Source organism: Rousettus aegyptiacus, unplaced genomic scaffold, assembly GCF_014176215.1.
Source record: "Rousettus aegyptiacus isolate mRouAeg1 unplaced genomic scaffold, mRouAeg1.p scaffold_m13_p_8, whole genome shotgun sequence".
In the NCBI taxonomy this organism is placed as follows: domain Eukaryota; kingdom Metazoa; phylum Chordata; class Mammalia; order Chiroptera; family Pteropodidae; genus Rousettus; species Rousettus aegyptiacus.
Genome location: NW_023416311.1, coordinates 69,220,565 through 69,245,285, shown reverse-complemented (window position 1 = coordinate 69,245,285; position 24,721 = coordinate 69,220,565). Strand labels below are relative to the sequence as shown.

General features: G+C 31.7%; 1 protein-coding gene across 2 annotated transcripts in view; it reads right to left on the bottom strand.

The window, feature by feature from the left end:
• The window catches only part of CERT1 (ceramide transporter 1), an 83,138-nt gene that overhangs the window by 27,987 nt on the left and 30,430 nt on the right, over window positions 1–24,721 (bottom strand). For both annotated transcript variants that reach the window (XM_016137142.2, XM_016137141.2), the window contains 5 exons: window positions 17,197–17,304; window positions 16,226–16,364; window positions 11,200–11,283; window positions 3,161–3,318; window positions 445–537 (listed from right to left, as the gene is read on the bottom strand). In XM_016137142.2, coding sequence (XP_015992628.1) covers window positions 445–537; window positions 3,161–3,318; window positions 11,200–11,283; window positions 16,226–16,364; window positions 17,197–17,304 — 582 coding nt within the window. The remainder of the gene's footprint in view (window positions 1–444; window positions 538–3,160; window positions 3,319–11,199; window positions 11,284–16,225; window positions 16,365–17,196; window positions 17,305–24,721) is intronic.

Genomic DNA, 24,721 nt, shown 5'->3' with positions numbered 1-24,721 from the left:
AACATAAAGGCAAAGCACTTAGAACAGTTCATGCTTTGCTATAGATAAGAGCTCATAGTACACAGCCCAGACTGAAATTTTCTGTCTATATAAAGTACTCAGGATTTCCCCCCGCAGGTTGCAATTACTAAAAAAATGAATTATGACATTAAAAATTATCATTCTGACAGGGGAGATAAAAACTTGTATCATAAAGTGGATAGGTCTAATAATGAGACTTTTAAAGCCTATATTAAACTTTGGAGGCAATAAAAATATATATATTTCAGAGTAAGCCTAGTATTTATATATTATGGAATACATATTTAATTAAAATAAACACTGAAGAACAAATTATATATTTAGACTATTGAAAAGTTACAAAAGTATTATTTAATAATTAATCACTTTTGTTATAGATATGGCCTATGTTTCTCATTCTAAAATCAAAATGTAATTTCATACCTCATAATCTGGTCCTCCGAAGTGGGATTTTTTCTTAAGTTCTGTCATGGCATTTTTGTATGCTTCCTCTATCCTTCTTCTTTTCTCAATCTCCTATTTTTTTAAAAAAGCAAATGAAAATTTATCATTTGAAGTGGAGATTTTCTCTGTGTTTTACCAAAATTTTAGGATTTGACCAAAAAATAACTTCGCTTTCAGGAAAAATGAATATTAATCTGCCAAAGAAAACACTTTTTTCTGGGCTATGTATTATACACAAACTACCATTTAAATCACCTACAAGGTGGGTTATGTATTTAAATAGATTAAGTAACTGCCAAAATATCTACATTAAAAAAGATAAATTAGAAATTTATCTAATTTACCAGAGAAATGTCTACAATATATTCATGCATTTGTTTCTCCCCAATAAAAGCAATATTTATTTTGTTATAAAGAAAAAAATGTAATAGATGCTAATAACTCAGCAAGTTGAATGAACGAATGCTAAACTATATTTCAAGATAAATAAATTTCTTGTTCTTTCCCACTGCTGGTTAAATCTATTTTAGAGCTGAAAAAGAGCTTAGATTTCTACTTTAACTCTTTCCTTTTATAGATATAGCCTGTGGCTCTAAAAAATTAAAAGACCCAGGTCAACACTAAAAAGAAAAAGGCTGGTGCTGGTACTGATCTCAAACTTTTTTCTATAACAATAGGCTGCATTGTGTCAAATTTGATACTGAAATTCAACAAGCTTGTAAATAATTTAATGCCTTTATTCAAATGCCTTACCTCAAATGCTTATGGGCTAAAATTTCCACACTGAAATCACACAAAGCTCACTACTTCCGAATACCCTGTTTGAAATGAAGCTAGTACAAATCAATGAATTAGGTTATTAGATCCAAGGATTAAGTGCTTTTTGTACACTCAAGAGAAAATAGGCCTACAGATCCAGTAGGATGGCTAAAAATTAAAAAACAATAATGTCCACAAAAAACTGACAATGCCAAGTGTTGATGAAGAGCATCAACCAAGGATGAAGCGCAAGTGGAATTCCACCAATTCCTGGTAGGAGTTTTAACTGATATAATCACTTTAGAAAATCGTCTGCCAATAATCACTAACACTATCAACAATTGTACTGCAGTGCTATAAAAGTTATATATCTTGATCTGAGGGGTGGTGACAGAGATGTATATAAATGCACAAAACCATCAAGCAGTACATTTAAAATTGGCATACTTCGCTGTATGTATTAACATACCTTAATTAAAAAAAAATAAACAAAACAAAAACACACAGCACAGCAGTATTATTAAAAACACTTAGGGGAAAGTGAAAAAGTACGTGAGCCTATTAATTACACACATGTAAGTCTATCAATGTAAACAAACATCTTAAGTAAATATAATTTTTTTAGGCAGTGTGGTGAGATATGACTAATGAACCCTTAGTGAAGAATAAAAAGACTAAAGACAAATGTTTTAAATAGGTAGTTAGAATGAGTTGAATGATTCTCTTGAACCATTAGTTTATGATGTAAGAGGCTGTCTGGTTTTCTCAATATATTATTATTTTTTGTGCATGGGGTATCTTCTAGAAATTCAATTTGATATATACCGGTGTAGAGTTGAAATCTTTGAATATAGAAGAGTTCGACTCCACCAGAATTATAGTGAAATGTTTATACCTTAAATAAATGTTTTCATTTCCAATTTTTAGAGAACACATATTGTCAGTCAATGTGGCTTGTTGTTACTTGTACGTGAGAATTATGAACAATTCTCTTTTCTTCTAAACATAGGGATTTTCTTAAATACATTGGTGCTATTCAAATCCTGTGGCATTTTGCCATTAAACCAGTGATGACATTGCTTTCCTTAGCATCTTGCTCAGATTGCTAAGACCTTCAAATACTATAAACAATATGACTCACTGATGAATGAGAAAATTCGTACTGAGGTCTGACCTAGTATCCAGAGCTGAAATATTGAAGAGATTAAAATTCTTCTAACTCTGCTAATTAACACTTCTGGACACGTCACTGGGCCTTAGTTCCTTCTTCCATAAAATGATGGCATTGGACTAGAATTAAACTATATAAAGTATGCTTCGGTTCTAACACTTTTCCTATTTTACTGACATTGAATTATAAACAGAAGTTCCCCTACGAAATAGATTGACTAACTCATACTTCACATTAGAAACTAAAGATTCATATTGTAATGTTATTATCAGGGTGGCAGTTTAAACAAAGGTCAAAAAATGGTGAAAAGGAAGCAAATGTTCAATGAACAACATAATGTATGTTGAATAATATCAGAGTGACCTTGAAAAAAATAGCTATGAATGCAATAAGTCAAAGTTTCACTACATAAATTGGTGTTTAAGTTAATTCATGTAACTTAAATGCAGTTTCATATATCATACAATAAAGCTGGATAATGTTAAATGGCTCATCACTTCTATTCCAAAGCATTACTATTATCATTACAAAAATCTTTACACTAAAATCCTATCAAGAATGCATATTGTGTACTAACTGAATACCTAATTGGTGACTCTCAGGAAAATGTGGTAAAGTCCCCAGTTTCAGAAAAGTGGTACCATCAGCTACTTATATCAATCTCAATGGATTTTTCCCTAAAGAGTTAATTTGGTTTAAGTGTTCAATCCATATATAAAACTTGCATAAAATCTGAGTTTTTTTTTTTTTTTAAACTAGTCTTACCTTATCCAGTCTCTTTTGCCAACTGTCCTCACGTTTTACCATTAGTTCAATACAATGAGAAAGTGTAGCAAGGATTCCAGCAGTAGTTGCTTTAAAAGTTATTGCCTCCCCTTTGAAATCTATACCATTAATTCCTTTTGGTGTTACCTGTGGAAATACTGAAAAAGAAAGTCATCCACTAAAAAATCTTTCTAATGAAGAAATAATTACACAATGTGAGTCTATTATCACAACTTAAAATTAGAAAATGTTTAGAGAACTAACAAGTCAGAGCAAGCTTTCAGAATAAAATTTCCCTTCTGTTGGCCAACATTTAAAAATTTCCATCCATACTCTATGAGCAAAGAAGCTTGTGGCAGTATATGTACTTTCAAGTCTTTTTTCCTGGATTCTATTTCCTGAAATCTATTTGCTGTGCCACACCCAGTGAATAAAGTGCTAGAAGTAATACATTAACAATAACATTCTGACAAGCTTGGGGTAGGACCTAATTATGGCAAGAACTATGTTACATTTTGAGAAACCTAGAACTGCAGAATTGAATAAAGCAATATAAAAATTTTAAATGTCCAAATTCAAGTTCAATACCAATGCACACATTAAATAGTTCTTATGTTTACATTTTATATTAGTCTTTGAATGAAATAAAAATATCTTAAAGCTCACCACATGCAAACAACAGAACATAATATATCTTATATTATTAGCTAGTAAGAAATTACTGTAATAGAACACTTATAAATTAAATAATGACACTTCCAACTTTACAAACTCATATGTAGCTACAACAACAAAGGTAAAACCCATAAAAGAACAAATTGGTAAACTATACTTCATTAAGTTTAAAATTTCTGCTCTTGAAGACATGGTTAAAAAAAAGTTGCAGTTATGTGGAATAAATAAGTCTAGAGATCTATCAATGTACACCATAGTGTCTACAGTTGATAATATTGTACTGAATACTAGAAATTTGCTAAGACAGATTTTAGGCATTCTTAACACACATAAAAATGGTAACTATGTGAGATGATGTTAGTTAGTTTGACCACAGTAATCATTTTACTATGTATACCATGTTATACACCTTAAATATATATAATTTCTATTAAAAAAAAAATTTAAAGAAAGTAAAGAGACAAACCACAGACTGGGAGAAAAATCTTTTTAAAGCATATATCTGATAAAGGACTTGTACCCTATATATATTTAATGATATATTAATATAGAATATTGGTGTATTCTATGGTACAATATAGAATATACAGTAATCTCCAAACTGAATAAGAAAATACATAACCCAATACAAAAAACTGGACAAAAGATTTGAATACACATTTCACCAAAAAGATATCGATGGCAAATACGCACATGCAAAGATGGTCAACACCACTAGCTACTAGGGAAATGTAAGCTAAAAACAATAGTGAGATACCATTACACATCTATCAGATGGCTAAAATTTAAAAACACTGACCATGCCAAGTGTTAGCTAGGATTTGGAAAAACTGGGACTCTCATATATGGCTAGTGAAATATAGTTTGGCAGTTTTTTAAAAAGTTAAACATATCTCTACCATATGATTCAGTCATTAGACTTCTAAGTATTTACCCCAAAGAAATAAAATATATGTCCATAAATGTTCACAGTGGCATTAACTGTAATAGCCAAAAACTGTAAACAAACTAAATGTCCACCAACAGATGAGTAGAAACACAAATTGTGGAGTATCAACACAAGGGAATACTACGCGGCAATGAAATCAAATACTGATACATGTGATAACAACGATGAATCTCAAATTAAGAAAGAAACCAGGCCAAAAACCTGACAAACTGTTTAAGACCATTTATATCAGATTTTATAAAATGCAAATTAATCTACACTGACAGAAAAGAGACCAGTGGTTGCTTGAGAAGGAGAAGGAAGGGATGACAAAGGGGTTAGAGAAAACTTTTGACGGTGATGAACATGGTAATGATCTTGATTGTGGTAAAAACATCATGATAATTTCAACACTTACCAAATTGTACACTTAAATATGTGCAGTTTGTTGTATGTTCAGTATAACTCAATAAAGCTTTAAAAACATTTTTATTTTCAGAAAATCCTTTCTATCATTTTAACTTCTATATTTTCTATCACTCATTACCAAGATTGCAGCTTTATTTTAAACTACTACTTTTATTAATAACCAACTTAGAAATTAAAAGTCATTAGTGTCTTAAGAAAATGTTTACAACTTTAATAATGGGTGCCCCCTGCTAAATATTTGCTAATTTATATACTTGAGTCAGTATAAAAGAGCAACATGAAATGTCTGAAAAAATTCTAGAAATATACTTCAGCTGCAATTACTACTTTCAGAAGCAACCACTTGAAATCCTTTTCACAATGATACAGGGGTTATGTAACAGATTTTTGAGCTTTCCAACAGTTGATATTTTCAACGTTATTTAGTGTCTCAAACATATTAAGGCCACTGAAATAAATTTCTCTCATATTACATTTGTTAGGAAATGAAAGTTATGAAGACAAAGAATCATCAAAATTTGTCATTCAATGAACTTCTCTAAGTAGTGGTTACTTTGATTTTTGCTACAAATTGTTTATACCTTATTTTGTAAAATTATGTTAACCTTGATGGAAAAACTTAAGCAAAACCCCAAATTACTTGATAAATTTAGATGAACACACTTATCTAAATGCCTCAAGTGAAAACAAGGGAAAAATCATCTTACAGAGACAAGGTAACATGCTTTCTTTTCCTCTGGGAAAATGATACACTGTAGTAAAAGGAAGTTAAAATATGTGAAAGTACCCATGCACATGAAGGGCAGAAATCAAAGAAATTATAAGCTAATCTATAAATCTAGATTTGTAAGTACTTAGGCTCCAAAAATTAATATTCAGATTTATTGTTCTTTCAGTTGACCTCTGACCTTACACATTTAAACAATCTTTTGAAGGTACTAACACTCAGAAAACCAAGGAACCTATAAGCTAACATCAGCACGTCAAGAAAACAAATGCTGACAGAAGCCGAGAGATCTGTAATCCCTTCGTTTCATTAAGATTCTCAAACACATTTTAAATAGTAGGCAACCTAAGGGGGAATCCCTACAGTTTCTGCAGTAAGTTTTTTCTTTCCCCACATGAAGGACTCCAAATAACCATGTGACACGCATACTCAGCGGCAGAAAAAAATTGGTGGACAAGTCCTTCTGAACACACAGGATGGCAACTTCGTTTAAATCTCTCCTTGCCTGTCTACTATAATAAAGAAGAAACATGACTAAACACTACGACCCTGATATCAATTATACTACGGTCAACCATCAATTGGTTTGGGACCATTGGTCCATTATAGATATGATTAGTCTAACAAAATAAGATACAGTTGGCTAAGAAACTAAATTTAAAATATTCTCACATGAAAAATCTGTGAACTAAAAGGGGATGAAAAGTAATCTGTGCTCCAAATTCTTTGTTTAGACAATTAATACATAAGCATGTGTATAGAGTCCGGGTGGGGGAAGAGGATAGGATAGCACCCATGTTTCCTAGAGCAATGCATTAACACTAAATTTCCTCTCAGTGAGTTTCATCAAGAGTATACCTTGATTTGATAGGTCAGTTAATATTTACTATCATTATTTATCATAATTTTATATATAGTAGACAACATGACAAAATGCTCTTGAATATTACTTACAAAATAGGAATAGTTTCAAGTTAGAAAATTAGTTAGAAAATGTGAGTGGAAATATAGTTAAGTGGGAACAACTATAATAGATAAAAAAAAAAAAAGAACAGAATAAAATAGATATAAAAATCCACATAAGTGGCCATCTTCAGCATTTAATATAGTTTAATGATTAAAAAAAAAACCGAGGATTTAAAAAAAGAATTCTTGACATTAGATTAAACTAGGGGCCAAAATTTAACAGTATTAAACCAGCTTATTTTTTTAGTTGTTGTTTAAATAAGTTTCATTGAGATAAAATTCACATACCATAAAAATGACTCATTTGACATATACAATTAAATGGTTTTTAGTATATTCATAGAATTGGAAAGCTCAATCACCACAATCAACTTTAGGACATTTTCATGAACCACCCCTAAAAATGCCATTCACATTAGCAGTCATTTCCCATTTTCCGCAACCCTACCCCTTTCTCACCCTCAGCCCTAGACAACCATTAATCTACTTTCTGCCTCTATGATTTTGCCTATGAATATTTCATACAAATGAATAATAAGTGGTCTTTTGTAACTGTCTTCTTCCACTTAGTGTAACATTTTCAAGGTTCACCCAAGTTTTAGCAGGTATCACTGTATTATTCTTATATATAGCTAAAAAAATGTTCCATTGTATGGTTATATCACATTTTCATTCATTAGATGAACAACTGGGTTATTTCCACTTTCTGACTATTATGTGAATAATGTTGGAATGAACATTCAAGTTTTTATGTTTTCATTTCTCCTGCATATATACCTAGAAATGGGATTGCTGGGTCAAATGATAACTCTAATGTGTAACAAGCTGAGAAACAAGCTGAGAAACTGCCAGACTCTTCCAAAGCAGCTGAATCATTTTACATTCCCACCAGCAGTGTCTGAGGGTTCTAATTTCTCCACATCCTCACCAACATTTGTTACTGTATTTCTTTCTGATTATAGCTAGCCTAGTAGATGTAAAGTGATATTTCACCTTGGTTTTAATTAGCATTTTCCTGATGGCTAATTATGTTGATGCCCTTTATTGGTATTTGTGTATCTTCTTTGGAGAAATGTCTATTCAGATGCTTTGCCAATTTTAAAACTGGGATATTGTTCTATTATATATTTGTAAGAGTTATTTACATGTTTTAGATGCAAAACCCTTATCAAATATATAACTGGCAACTGTTTTCTCCCATTTTATGGGTTATCTTTTCAGTTGTTTTGATAGTATCCTCTGAAGCACTTAAATTTTTAATTTTGATAAAGGGCAATTTATACATATATTTTTCACTTCTACTTTTGTTGCCATATCTAAGAAGGCTTTGCCTTACCCAAGGTCATTAATATTTACTTCCATATTTCTTTTAAGATCTTTATAGTTTTAGCTCTTGGATTCATTTAGAGTTAATTTTTGTATTTAGTATGAAGCAGTGGTTCGACTTCATTCTTTTCCATATGGATATCCAGCTGCCCAGTATCACTTGTTGAAAAGACTATTATTTTGCCTTACTGAAATGTCTTCACACTGTGAAAAACTGATTTACTGTAAATGTGAGAATTTATTTCTGGACTCTCAATTCTATTCCACTGAGCTACATGTCTCTCCTTATGACAGTACCACACTTCATTGTTGTTTTTGTAGTAAGTTATATAATCGAAAGTGTGAGTCCTTTGTTCTTTTTCAAAACTGTTTTCATTATTCTGGGTCATCTGCATTTTCATATGAGTTTTACGATAAGCTTGTCAAATTCTACCAAAAACCTACCTGGGATTTTGATAAAGACTGCATGGATTCTATATAGGTCAATTTGGGAAATACTGAATTAACAATATATGAATTGGTCTTCTGATCCATGAACATGGAATTATCTTTCCATTTACTTAGGTCTTCTTTAATTTTTCATAATGCTGTGTAGCCTTCAGAATATTAAGTTTTGGTTTCTTCTGTTAAATTTATTCCTAAATATTTAACTCCTTTTAATGCTATTATAATTGAAATTGGTTAATTTTATTTTCACTGTTTGTTGCTAGTATATAAAAATACAATTGATTTTTTAAATATTGATATTATACCTTGCAATCTTGCTGAACTCATTTATTACCTAATAGTTTTTTAGTGGATTCCATATGACTTTCTCAATACAAGATAATGGCATCTTCCAACAGAGAGTTTTAATTCTTCCTTTGAAATCCAGATGACTTTTATTTATTTTTCTGGTCCAGTTGTCCTGACAAGAACCTCTAATTAAAACAAATGGTGAATAGAAGTGGCAAGAATGGACATGCTTGTTATCTTGTTCTTGATCTTAGGGAAAAAGCATTCAGTCTCTCACTATTAAGTATGATGCTAATTGTGGATTTTTCCTGGATACTTTTTATTAGGATATCTATTTCTAGCTTTTCTTTTTTTAATCATGAAAGGATATTAGATTTTGACAAATCATTTTCAGCATCTACTGAGATGATCATTGATTTTGGCCTGTATTCTAGTTATATGATTATTACATTAATTGACTTTCAAATATGAAACTAACCTTGCATATTGGGATAAATCCTATCTAGTCATAGTGTACAATACTTTTTATATGTTGCTGGATTCAGTTTGCCAGTACTTTATTGAGGATTTGTATCTATATTCGTAAGAGATACTGACCTGTATGTAGTTTTCTTTTCTTGTGATATCTTTGTCTAATTTTGATATCGAGATAAAAATGGCCTCCTATTCTATTTTGGGAAAGAATCTGTGAAGAATTGGTATTAATTCTTCTTTAAATGTTTGGTATAATTAACCAGTAAAATCGTATGAACTTGGGTTTTCTTTGTGGGAAGTTTATCACCACTTGTACCTATTAATCCATTTGCATTTTCTGTCTTTTTGAGTCATTCTCAATAGTTTGTGTCTTTGTAGGACTTCTGCCCATTTCATCTAAGTTATTAAATTTGTTAGCATACACCTGTTCATAGCATTCCCCTAAAATCCTTTTGATTTTTGTAAGGTAAGCAGTACTGTCATCCCTTTTATTTCTCATTTTAGGATCATTCTTGATCCATTTAAAAGTTTACTAGTTTTGCTAACTTTTCAAAGAAACAACTTGTAATTTCATTGTTTTTCTGTCATTTTTGATTTTCTTTCTCATTTTATAATAAAGATGCTCCAGTTACAAATTTCCCTCTAAGTACTGTGTTAGTTGCAGCCCATAAATTTTGGAGTGTTCTATTTTTCTTTTCATTCATCTCACAGTATTTCCCAATTTCCTTTGTGATTTCTTTTTTAACACACTGGTTATTTATGAGTGTGTTAACTTCTACATATTTGTGAACTTCTCAAATTTCAGTTATTATTTCTAATTTTAGCCCATTGTGGTTGGAGGGCATACTTTGTATGATTTCAGTCCTTTAAAATTAATTAAAGCTTGTTTTATGGCCAAGCATAAGGTCTATCCTGAAGAAGATCCCATGTGTAATTGAGAAAAATACATATTCTCCTATTTTTGGGTGGAATGTTTCTTTAAATGACAGTAATAACCCTGTCTTCTAGTTCTTGTTTTCAAGTTTCTCTTGGGGGAAAAAAAAAAAAAAGATGTTGGAGGCTTTCCTCAAATGTCTGGAGATCCAGCTAACTGTTCATATTTAGGGGTTAGGGACTGGAAGCACTAAATGCACCAGCAGGGCTTTTTTACCAGTGGACTTCGTCAAAGAGTAATCTGGTAGTGAGACACCTTTTTCATGCTAGACTCTTGAAAATCTCTATAGGTTTTTATCTGTGTCCATTCAGTGTCTCCAGAGTTATCTTCTAATTTTGTATTAGAAAACGTCTGGTTAATAGGTATTCTATAAACAGGGTAAGAGAAGGGAGCTGGGAGCTGTATCTTTCAGTATGTAAATTTTCATTTAGTCCCTGGATACCAGAGTTCTTAGAGATATGTAGAATAGCGAGACTCTTAAATTTCAATAATCAGTATGTAAATTTCCACTTAAAAACTTTATTGATAGGCCAATATACCTACCTCTTGCTATGCCAGGTATTCCTGAATCTAGAACTTTCTAGTTCAATTTCTACAGAAAATAAGCTTCCATTCTCTTTCAGTGAATGTAGGTGTGGTAATTGAATGAATGTGGAATGGGATACTGGACCTGTGAGTTTTAATAATTTCAATTCTTTCAATAATTTTTCCAATATCCACACAAAATATTTTTTCTATTAAAGCAGATTATTCAATTACATAATTATTCTTGTTGTATAGTTAGTTATTATATAACTTTAGAAAGTGTATTTTATCTCATTGAGGGAGGGAAATGTACTACTTACACTTTTCCTTATTGCCATTGGTATTATGCAAAAAGTCTCCATCAGAACGTGTTGTAGGAAAGTCATCTTCATCATCCTCCACCACTAAATAAAATATATTTAAAGATGTTAGGATGAAAGAAAATAGAAATTAACCAGTATATTCTTATGTTCAACCAAGCCAATATACTCTAGATTCTGTGAATATAAGATCTTATCTTTGTATTTTCAGTGGTTATTAAGGTGTGTCCAAAAAATATGCTATCGAATGTCTTTAATACATTATTATACAAACGGTACACATTCTCATTAATGTAAGGAATGGTATTAAGATATGAATTATTTTGTCCTTTAGTCTTCCTATCTTTTCCTACCTTGGGGCAAGTTCATAATTCTACCAGAGAAATTCATAATTTCTAGCCATTGTAGAATGGCTGAGCAGGACTGTTAAGAGGATAACTTCCATGCAGAGGATACCATAGCTTGCTCCCGGGAGTTCTTAAATTTACCATCTCTGAAAACGCAGGGGAAATATAATGCCTTATAGATGTAATATCAATTTCTGTGCCCAGACATCCACTTTAACTTACTCAATTACAGAAAAAAGAAAATCCCCTGTGTTCTTCTGTGTATCTCCTTGTTCTATGTATCTATCATTTCTTTTCATACTGCCTAATATACTTTATTTAACCTTCTGTACTATATACTCTATGCTTAACGCAAATTTCTAAACCTCAGCCTGTGACCCTTTATTCTCTGCTTTCTGGCAAACTTTTTTATGGCTTCTTTAATTATCTTTTAAGGAACTCCTCTTTTCAGAAAGAATATTCATTCTAAATTGTTGTACTTCTTGCCTATATCTCTTTACTTCAGGGGTAATTTGGTTCACATCTACTTTAGCTGTCTCTTCAATATATGTAAAGCCCACTCCTATTCTTTATTCCCTGCCTTGACTAAATGGTGGGAATCACATGGAAATGCCTTTATTCTGTACAGTCATTTTCTAATTATTGAGCTACTTCATTTTTTTAACACTTGGAAAATTTGCTACTCATTTATAACAACCCTTTCAAATCATAAGCTGCTATTATCTACTAACACCTACTATTCATTTCTACCCAGCTGACTGATATCAAAATCTGACTCTTACTTTTCCAAGTCTATCATTCCTACAGATTTCAATCTCCACACTGAAGCCTCTGCAGACACCTTAGTTCCAAGATTAATCAGATTCCCAGATTCTGCAGCTATTTCACTCTCTCATCAATTATTTGCAAATATGGTTAATTCTAAGAAATTCATTAACACAGCACACTGTTCTGTTTTTAAATCAGTAATCGTCTTCAGATAAGATCCTGACCTTGTCTCAAAACTACTCTGATTAACTGCTTTTAAATACAGAAAGGTTTGAACTTCACTCATCTCAGCACCTACTTTGGGTTACTAAGGTTCACTTTTGTATCCCTAACTATCTAACAGCCTTGTAGCACCAAACAGGGATTTTCGACCTTCTTTTTCTAGCGCAATACTCAATATGGAAAACTGATGAAAACAAGAATCACTCTGGCTGAAATAGTGGCCTTCCCCCTTCCCTCCCCAACCAAATACTCCTTGTCCATTTCTGAGGCACTTTTAAGGGATATTTGACATGGTTTGAAATCACGGTGCTAATACAAATCCTCCATCCCAATCAGACTGGTTTCCTTTACTAACATTAATCTATTATGCTAAATTCCACCCTTAGATCCTGCATACTCCTGCTTTCCTTATCCCTGCAATAATCCAAATTAACTACATCAATAACAGCTATTACTGCTATTATTTTTTGCTGTTAAGTATAAGCACAATGCTAACATATATATTCTCACAATTATATGAGCTGGATATAACATCCATTTTACAACTGAGGAAACGGATATGGAGAAATGACTAGAAGAGAAAAATTAGAAGAGCTTTCTTTTAATGCATTTAATGTGATATATATGTCCTGTTTTAAAATCAAGCAGTATGTTTAAAGATAGTGCCTTCTACTTCTGTAATACCAGAGTATCTAAGATCTAAATGGTTAATTAAATCTTAACGGAAATATGTATGTGAATGACAAAGGATCATTCACACTAGTAAGTCTGATAAAACATTTTACATGAAAAACAATGATGAACACCTAAAATGAAATAAGAATTTGTTATTACCATTTCACTGACACACCTAGTGATTCTTAAAATTCTGTAAGTCACAGACTTAGTTTTGATAATTTAATTAAAGTGCATCTATAGAGATCCTTAGACTCAGGTCAGCAACTCTGATCTACAGTCAAAGTAGAAAACTAAGGTCCATGTCCTCATTTCACTTTACCCAGTATGTATTCTTAAAACATAAATATTTCTTAAAATAACATTTACAAAAAAATCAATTGTTATGGGCTGAATTGTGTTCCCCTCTGACCCAAATTTATATGTCAAAGTCTTAACTCCCCCGTATCTCATAATATAGCTGTATTTGGAAACAGGGGCTTTATGGAGGCAATCAGGTTAAAATGAGGTCATTAGGGTGGGCCCTAATCCAATATGACTGGTGCTCCTATAAAGGAAAAATCTGGACACAGACACTTACAGAAAAAAGATGACATGAAGACACAGGGAGAACAACAACATCTATAAGAGAGGCCTAGAACAGATCCTCCCCACATTGCCCTCAGAAGAACCCAACCATAACTTGATCTCAGACTTAGTCTCTAGAAATGTGAGAAAATAAATTTGTTGTTTAAGTCACCCGGTCTGTGGTACTTCATGATGGCAGCACTAACAAACGAATGCATTAGTCTATCACTGTTATTTATTCAAACATGATCAATATTTAAAATCATTTTCAAATCTAAACAACTGGTTATAACTGCATCCCAACTTCTACTCTATTTATACTATCACTTCCGTCCTTCAAATACTATATACTATTGATATGGATCATTTAAAAATAAACAAGGAATTCAATTCTGTATATATCCTGTTTTTGTTTAAAGAGGTATTTGTAAGGAAATGAAAGCTGATGTGTAAGGTTTAATTTGATTAAAAAGGTATATACACAGTTGGTCCTCTGTATCTGTGGGTTCCATATCCATGGATTCAACTAACTACAGATTGAAAAAAAAAAAAAAAAAAAGTTGTGTTGTTGCTGACATGTACTATGTAATTAGGCCTACAATGGTTGTGTCTGTACTCAATATGTACAGACTATTTTTCTTGTCATTATTCCTTAAACAATAAATTATAACAATTTACATAGCATTTACATTGTATTAGGTAATCTAAAGATGAAGTAATCTAGAGATGAAGATTTAAACTATAAGGGAAGATGTGTGTAAGTTCTATGCAAATAGTGCACCATTTTACATAAAGGACTTGAGCATCTTCAGATTATGGTATCAGTCAGGCATCCTGGAACCAATCTCTGATGAATACCTAGGGACAATTATATCCCCCCCCCCTTTTTTTTAATGAAGGAGAAATATAAGTTTAACTTTCTTTATTTTTAGAGAAATAAACATCAAATGTTAAAGAACCAAAAACTTGAAAGTGTACCAAATATAAAGAACTTCAAAAGCCACTTAATTTTAAGAAGAATATGGGCTTCTGCTTCTTGCCAAGATAGAATAAAGAAACTAAATGTACTCTCTAGCATGAAACTAAAAACTGGACAAAATATGTGAAACAATGATTTTTGAGACACTGGACATTAGGCAAAAAAGGACAGTAATCCTTGAGTGTCAAGGAACAAAAGTGAGCTCTATGGTTGTTAACTTACTGCTCTGGGAGAATTTCCAAGCTAAAGAGTAAGAAGGAACACAAAAGGAGCCCAGTAGACTCTCTGAGGTGAGGAAATGGAGCTGAGAGACAAAGGCAAAGAGTATCAGAGAGGGGAGAACTGTATAGAGAGAGAACTTTGGAGACTAGTAGAAGGTCCTTTTGAGTATTCCGTAGAGTACTGACAGTACATACAAAGAGAGAGTACTCTAGAAGTCAGAGAAAGAACCGACTGAAAAGATTCCAGGAAATAGTTTTCATAGCCTACATGGGGCAGGAAAAAGTCTTTGTGGTTTATTACTTGAAGTGGTTATTTTACTTGAAAGTAGACTGTGATCAGTTAAATGTGTATACTATAAACCCTAAAGTAGCCACTAAAGTAACAGTTATAACTAAAAAGAAAACAAAAAAGATAAAAAATGGCATTATAAAAAAAAAAATCCCAAGAACACAAAAAGAGGGAATGAAGAACAGAAAAAACAAAAAAAATTTGAGCTCAGATCCAACACATTTAATAAGACCAAGAAATAAAACCATGTCAAGCAACCTAGTTATACAGTTATACTGCTATTTAGTAATAATTTTGTGAGTAGTTCACTTTTGTCTTCACAGAAATAGGAGAAAAATTGAGGAACAGATCTGAACAACATTAGTAATATGTTTAGCAGTCACAAAAAAAAAGTTCAAAATTCACATGTTAACAATTTCTTTTAAAAGGAATTCATTAAAAATTATTTTTAAATGTATATGTAGCTCTATTATTGATTTCCTCTTCCATGAAAAAAAGGCCAGAGAAAGGGAGAGTGCTGGAGAGGGAGAGAAAGAAAGGTAAAGAGAGAAGGAAAGGGAGAAGGAGACAAAGAGAAAGGGAGAAAAAGACTGACTGATTCCAGACTGGAAAATTTAACATAAGCATATGCTTGTCTCTAAGACCCATCATGGGGCAAATTAAATTTATTAGACACAATCATGTAAAATGCCCAACATTACCAAGCTAAGATACTATTTTCAATAAAACAGTTTAAAAATCATTTAAAAATCTTTACTGGAATCTGTTAAATGTGATAGATTACTTAAGAAGTTATTAAAGTACACAAGTTATATGGGCACGGAAATCTGTTACGTGGGGGTTTGCAGCAAAAGTGACTATAATTACCTTTATCAGTTAAAGACATTACCCTTTAAGATCAAGAGGCTTTAAATCCATTCATTCTCCAAGTAAAAATAGTGGCAATAGCCTAATTAACCTTTATCCCTTTGAAGTTCATCCTTGGAGACAGCATCAGCACAGGCATCAAAGTACTTCTGTAGAGTATCAACTTGTCTACATAGGATATCTCTAAAGGTTTCCATTTCAGCCAATTTCTCACGCAAGCTGTGGCCTTTCTGCAAAACACAAAAGGTAAGGGGTAGGGGGTAATGTAACCCAAGTTAACAAACCTGGAATTCATTTAGTCCTACGATATTTAATCACCTTTTAAGGTCTACACCTTACTAAGGAGGGCCATGGAATAGGGAGAGTTGTAAAGCTCAATGTACATTCCCAGGAATAGACTTGAAACTAACTGTGGCTAGACACCGATGAGCCTGACACTTAACTAATATAACATTTAATATTTTTCAAATTATTGGCATTGTGAAGAAAAACTGTGAAAGACTTAGAAATGGGCAAAAATATTATTAGGTGTCTTTTCAAAGGAATGCTGAATGTCATCTATGGAACCTTCAGCATCCATGAAACCCTTTGGAAAGGGTGTTGTTTTATCATATAGAAGTTTTTGCCTTTTTTTTTTTTTTTTAAGAAGTCTGATTTCATTACGTTTGAGCTATTTTGTAACTCTTGTAGTAGAAAACTGAGAGTAATGTAAATGATTCTTGCACACAGATAAGCAAATAAACTTTGTCCAGTGGAGATACACTAGTTACTAATCTGTAGATTGACCAGTTTTGCCTATATTAGCATTCTGGCATTCTTCAGATTCTCCTTTGAATAAAAGTTTTTCTTTACATCTTATCTATTAATGAAGTAAAATCTTTGACCTGTGTTCATTTTCTATTTGTGTGAGTTGTGAATTTTATTCCTTAAAAACTATTCTGTAATAACTTCAAATAATTACACTGTAGAAAATTCTTTCAAAAAACTATCAAATAAGTTCTGTTCACAATATTCAGTGTTAAATTTAATTTATGCTGTCTAAAAGCATTCACAACCACAAACCTTGAATGAAGAGGTGGATGTTGCAGAATAGCCACTTGCTCCAGAAACCAGTGACACCATTGAGCCATGTCGACGCAAGCTGGATTCAGATCCATAACCAGATTCAGTCTAAAAAAGAAAGTAAAATACGTGAAAATTAAAGAAAAAAATACTTAATCATTACACACAAAAAACTGTAACTTTGTAAGGTGATAGATGTTACCTAAACTTATTGTCCTAATCATTTCACTCTATATGTGCAACTACATATAATCATTATGTTGTATCCCTTAAACTAATACAAGGTTATACGTTAATTATAGCTCAATAAACCAAAAAGTACATAGGAGGAAACAAAAGTTTTCTTACAAGTCAATAAGACTATAAATATTGGATAAAACAAGGGCAAAAGAAGTAATAATAAGAGGAAAACAACCAGTACTAGATTTTTATAGTATTATTTCCAGTACTATCACTTATCATTGTTTCAATAAAGCCTTTTGTATTATACCACACAGTTTACGTCTATATTGTCAACCATTTTTTACATATCATGATTACGGCATTTATCATTCAATTGTATTTACATTTTGTAATTACTACTGGACTTGGATCTTCTGGAAGAAGACTGTATCTTTTTCATTTTTGTAGCCACCCTGATAGTTCATGTCACAAAGAAAAGTTCTCAATTTTGCCTGTATGTTAAGTAATCGCTCCATGGAAAATAACTAAACTCTTGGATGTTGGGGTATATTTAGGACTTAACATTGTAAAAATACTTTTATCTAATCTTATGGGAATGGTACTCATCAGAGAATCAATTTTATATTACACCCTCTCTAAGACAAAAACAGTATCAATAAAATAGGCAAAGGAATTAAACATCTGAAAAAAAATAACTTCCAAGTACCTGAAACCTCCTTAAGTATTTTGGATCTCTAATTATGTTCCACTGCTATTTTTTTTTAAAGTACTGTAAATAATTTTAGTCCTAGTCACTAAACTCAGGAGATAAAATAACATCTAATCATTTTGGGTACCACATCTAGTAGCAGCAATTAGAAACAGTTTTCAGTTATTTGATTTTCAAGATTAAAATTAAGAATCATTGAAATTTAGTACAATGTACTATAGAAAATATTTCCAATGACATTTTACATCCTCTGTGCTCTAGTTACTGAGTTTCTGAAAGTCCATTACATTTCCTATATAGCTCTTGGTTTACTCATGGCATTATTTTAATTGGACAATATTCTTTTAGGTACAAGAACATTAAGCTTTTATACTGACTTAATAAATAAAATTTTCTGTCATTATTTTTATGTAAATGACATTAACACTTGTTCAAAGCATTTTTCCAGCTCAATATTACTTCATTTAACTTAGGTTTAATATTCCATGAAGAAGAGGAAGAGGGAATAAGAAGAAAGGAAGAGAAGGAATCCATAACCAACATAACAAAACAACTTATGAAAAAAAAATAGTATCTTCAGGAAAGACGCTAGAAATTCATCCATGTGAAAATAAGCAGCATCTAAAAATTCAAACATCCAGCATACAGAAGTCACCAAAGTGAAATTGTCATGCTTTAATGATGCTTGTTTACAAAACACTGTCTATAAAAGATACTGCAGGATCTTCTCAATTGAGAATTTACTAGCAAATTACACATAAACTTAAGACTATATGGCATCAAAGCTCATCTCCAGGACTTACACCATGATATACCACTTCACATCTCAAAGCAAAGCAATGTCTGAGTGATGAAGCAAAATAAGTATTTTGGTACCAGGAAAACTATTAATGAAAGGGTAAAGCATGTAAATACTTCAAGAAAACTGATGTGTTTTTTAAATGCAAAACTACTCTATTACAAGAGAAAGCAAGCCAGGGTGCAGCAGGGGCACTGCACTGACTACAAAGTAATACAAAATTGGGGGGCACAGGTTACAACTGTCAAAATTTAATTGTTCAATTAAAATGGATACATTTTAAGAATATTAAATTGTATCTCAACAAAGAAAAAAAGTAAGCTTGTTTCAATATAACAGAATCCCACCAAAAGATGATTCTAATTACAACAATCATATAGTTTTTTAAAAAGTAAGACTTTCTATCAAACATCCTGGAACAAACATACTGAGCTAGGTTCTTTAAGACTGGAATTAAAAATAAGAAGAATATATCTGTTACAGGTTACACATATAAAGGTACTTCATAAATTAACTTTTCTCAGATACCTATATGTCATTCATTTCTAAACAGAAATTAATCTAAATTGCCCATTTAAATACAAAGAACTCGCCTGATCCCATCTAATCTCAGAAACTAAGCAGGGTCAGGTCTAGTTAGTACTTGGATGGGAGACCACCTAGGAAGACCAGGTGCTGTAGGCATAAAAAAATATATAAAAAATGAATGAATGAATGAATGAATAAGGGATTGTAATCTGACAAGGTCCTTGCAATCTGTGAGGTCAACTAACTGTTACCTTGCCTAAAAAATAAACAAACAAACATAAAGAACTCTACAATTTACAATCAAAATTTTATATTAAAAAAATTTGAAAAATATCCAAAAATCAAACAATTTTAAGTTTAAATCCAAATGAATATACCTTCTCCATTTCCTGCTTTATTTCAACAAGTCATAAAACCAAACAAGTCAAACTATTTTTTTAAGGTCTTGGAACAAAATATAAACACTACAAAGCTTTAGTAAAAGTGTCTTCACTATTAAACATACTTATTATAACTTTTTCTATTTTTTCAGGTTTTGACATTTCAAAACAAGTAATATCTTCTCACAACAAAGACATGAGAGAACAAAAGACTACTATAGTAATAATATTGATATTACTATATATTTTACATAATAGATAGTAAATAAATGTCTGAGAGTCTGAGAGTTTAGTGCAACTGTATTTCTACCTCTAAAAAGTTTCATTAAATAAATTTCATTATAAAGTATATAAATAATTCCAAGGAAAAAGAAAATACAGTATAACCAATTCCATTGTCATTGAATTTAAATAATGAAGTCATTTGTCACTCTATTTCACTTAGTAACCACAATAAGATAACTTTAAATATAAATAATTTAAGTGGTTCACAAATATACATGTACATACAAATGAATCCTCACTGTTAAAAAACTAGTCATTCTGGAAATGGCACAGGTGTGGGATGGTCTCAAGGTATCAACATTTTATAAACACTTTGTCATAGGTGCTAAAAATAATTCTGAAAGAGAAGTTACAAAACTATTCTGAATTTATAAGGTGTGCTTTTTGAAGGTATGGTGGGCGAGGGAGGCAGGAATGTAAATGGGAAGAAATTACTGTACGTTCTTAAAACTGTAACATACTTTCAAATCTCGTTGGTATGAGTTTTGGAGATAATATTTTTAAAGGCATGATGGCTTTTTAAAAATCCCACTCACTCTTCCACAAGAATAAAGAAGTTGAGCTTACCTACAACCTCTAATCATCAATATAGTATTTTGAAACATCAAATTCTATCTAAAATTAACAATATAGAATTTAAATAGTTACTGTATGAATACTTTTTCTTTTTCAATATATCTTCTTTAACTCCATCATATGTATTGCTTTGCAAAAAACTCCCAAATTTGTGAGTTTGTAAGCAGTACTCTTGAACACATTTTGCATTAACATAAAATGTCACTTTGGTTCAATGAAACTGAATATTTACTATGTAGAACAAGGTTTACTTCTTTTAAACATTACAGAAATTAGACCATACCCCTTTGTTGTAATATTCCTTTTCATCTTTAAAAAAAAAAGCAAAAAAAAAAAAAAGCACAATCTTTTGGCCACTAGAGGGGGTTAGTGGTATTTTCCAAGTAGTAGTATACTACTTGGAAAGCTAATGCAAAGGTTACTGTTGGTCAAAGTACAAGAGTAACCTTTAAGCTAATTCTTTTATCTACCTGTACCCTCTCTATCTTGACTTTTTGACAAAAAAGAAAAGCATGATAAATTAAATCATTTAGCTCAAAGTTATGAATTTAATAAAAAAACAGAAGTGCCTAAGAACTGATTTGAAAACTCCCTTAAAGCCATAGTTAAATTTTAGTTTGTTTTAATCATGTGGGAGATAAATTTACATAGTATCATTTTGTTCAGTCTGTTCATCATCCCATCTATGCTCCAAAAGCAATGGTATAAAATATAGCAAAAAGGTTGGTTTGTTTTTTTAATAGCACCTGGCTTTAGAAAAGTTCGTTCTTTTTCCTAATAACACTCTCCAGAAAGACACAGCAAAAACAAATGATAACAACAACAAAAAAGACAGAAATTAAGTAACTTCTTCACAGTATCAAAAATTAGTGGTTTAATACCCTATCCCCAAACTATACTGTCTTTTTTCCATTTTAATTATGGGAAGAGAGAAAATACAAGATTCAACATTAACATGAAAACAACAAAGCAATTTCCAGAAACTGAAATTCTGTAACTGGTAATAAAACCAAATAAGCTTACTATGCTGTGAGCATCGACACATCTACCTTCAACATTATTATTTGAAAGCAAACCACACAAGAAGTGAGACACTATATACTCAGGAGAGCAATTTAATCAATAGAGTTGTGATTGTTTTAAAATATAAGTTGCAATGGCAACAATTTTATTCTTGTCTAGGTTCAAATAAACAGTATTTGAGATAAGAAAATTTGGCACAACAATTTCATCTTCATATTAAAATCTCATCTATTTATGCTTTCAAATACTTATGGATTGCCCTAGAGAAGCAGTAGCCTCTGAAGTAGAGAGAACACAAGCATAAGAGTGAGAAGACAGGCTTTACTATCACTGTAACCACTAAACAAAACAAGGTAAGTCAGTCATCTTCCTGGGCATAATTTTCTTATTATAATAATATGGCTAGTCTAGGACTATAGTTCTCCATATTAAACCTAAACACCAAAGCTTAAGCTAAAAATGTATATATCCAGTGGAGACAGAATGTAAGCAGTTATTTTTGAACCAGATGAAAAGGTATAATAAAATTCATTCAGAAAACCAACATTTATAATGTATCAGATGAGGAGAGGTTCAATCTGCAATAATTTCTAGGAATTGAAGCACTTCATGAATTAAAGAAATTTAAAAATATATTTTAAAAATGGTATTAAAGAGAGTTTTATTCTACTCTAACTGCCTAAATAAAGACCAGTGGCAATACAATTAACTTCACTGAATAAAGTATTTGCTTATCCTCAAGATACTTTTCTCAAATCATACTGGAAAACATTTGCTCAGCTTAGTCCTAGAAAGATTTTTTTTCAGATCCTAGTCATTTTTGTATCATAATTTAAAAATATCAAATATAACATGCCATTTGAAGGTCATTTATGGAACCTGGTTATACAGTTTGTATTTTCTTCTACTAGAGCATAAGATGAGCTTTCCTTTCCAGAAATACCTAAATAGTAAGTGTTGTAAGGAAATGAAGCTAGAAGGTTTAAGCCAAGCTGTATCACACATCGTAGTTAAGTTGTGAAAAGAATGGTAGATGGGCAGAAGAAAATAAGACACTGCTAATCACACTCCACAAAGTACTAAAAAAAAAAAAAAAGCCCAAATGCAATATGGTACTGTAGAAACAGAGGGTAACAACGGTTGCCCCCTTCTCTCCTTGATTTTAGATCTCCCTTGTATTTATAATTTAGAGCTTTAGATTCCATAATACATCTGTATATCTACAAGAGGAAATTAGTAGACCACCAAGCCTTCCTGTGATATTAAAGATGATTCTAAGTAAACTGTATCTGATACTGAAATTCAGTCTTACCTCTTTTTTTTAATCCTTCCTCCTTTGAGGGAGTCTAGAGATCAAACTGTCTTTTTTTTCTTAGTGATCAATCAAATGAGGCTGTATAAAGGAAGTTTTGAAGCAATTTTCTCACCCTAGCTTTAGAAAAATACTAAAGGATAAGGGAGATGTTTTTGGTTTTGCCTTGAGAGGAGGGCTAACATAAGAGTTCAGTAACTTTAAATGGCTATTTTATATATCAATTCCAGAGAGCCACCTTGGATAAACAACAACAACAGTAAAAACATATAATTAGGACACTTGGTTTGTGCCAGGCATGATGCTAACGCTTAACATGCATTATCTCATTTAGTCCTTTAAATAGTGTATTTGAAATTGGTATTATTATTACACCCATTTTATAGATTTTATGTAATGTCTTCAGAGTCACACAAGTAAGTAAAGGACCTGGGATTCAGTCTCAGATTCAAGTGCCCATGATGTTAACCATTATGCTATGCTTCCTTAACATCCAGAGACTTTGCTTCTACTCTCAATTCTCTCTATTGTCCCACTGCCATTCTCTAGTTCTGGTCTGAGTCTTTCAGATAAATCCTCCACCTTTCTAACAGCGTTTAGTCTGCTCCTCTTGAAATCATTTACAGTGTAACCAAGTAGTCTTTTAAAAATAGACATCTGATTCTTTACTTCCTGTTTTAAATCCTATTTGGCTCCCTATTTCTCCTAGGATCAAGTTCCTAAATTGCTTATAAGGACCTGTTACAGGTAGATATACAATTACATTTAACTACTATCAGCCTCCATATTCATTTACTAGCCATACTTTAAATGTGGTTGCATCAATATTGCTGTAATAATATTTTGTGTTCTAGCAGATATCTTTGGAAGGAGATATTACCTGTTTTGAAACAGTAGAACTTGAAGAAATAGACAAGAATATAAGAAATGCATTTTATAGTGAAAGAATATTTAATAAGACTTTGTAATACTTAGATCATAAATACTTAATGTTTGCTACTATTGTCTCTTCATCCCCCACAAAGGCAAATCTTTATACCTCTACTCCAGGAACACTTGCATGGGTAGGGAGTGGAGGGTGGAATTCAAGAAGCTAGCATCAGATGTAACAAAATACCAACACTACTCTTTAACTTTCTTGTTTTATGGTTTGCCCTAGAAAAAAGAGCCAGAGCATGTTTTCTTTCAGAAGAAGTTCCACAGGCACAGAATAAAGAGGTTATACTTTCATTCTTTTTATCTAATTGCAAAGAGATGACAATAGCAAAACAGTTAATGCTACTTTTTGAAGTTCCCTTAAATGTCTCAGTAAGAGAATAAACAGGTTTAATATATTAAAGTAGTATTTTGCAGGACTGCTGAAATGTTAAGATTATCCATGGCCAGGTGGCCTGAAACATTAATTCTTCTTTGCAAGAATCCACAAAGAAATATATGTACATAAAACAATGGTCAGCAAATGAACTTTATTACTCTGGGGCTTTGGGCCCAAACCTAAATTTCCTTCAAAAGATAAGCATCCTTTTCTTACAAGTAGGGGAGAAATTGAGATCTATATCAAAACATGAAGATACCCATAATTTATTGCTAGTAGAGGAAAAGCTACAAAACAGTATAATATTATTCATATAAAAATGTAAGGCTGTACATAAAAAGAATTATCTGGAAGGAATCTACCAATAATGAACACTGGTCATTTCCATGTGGCCTGAATTTTCATTTTCTTTTTT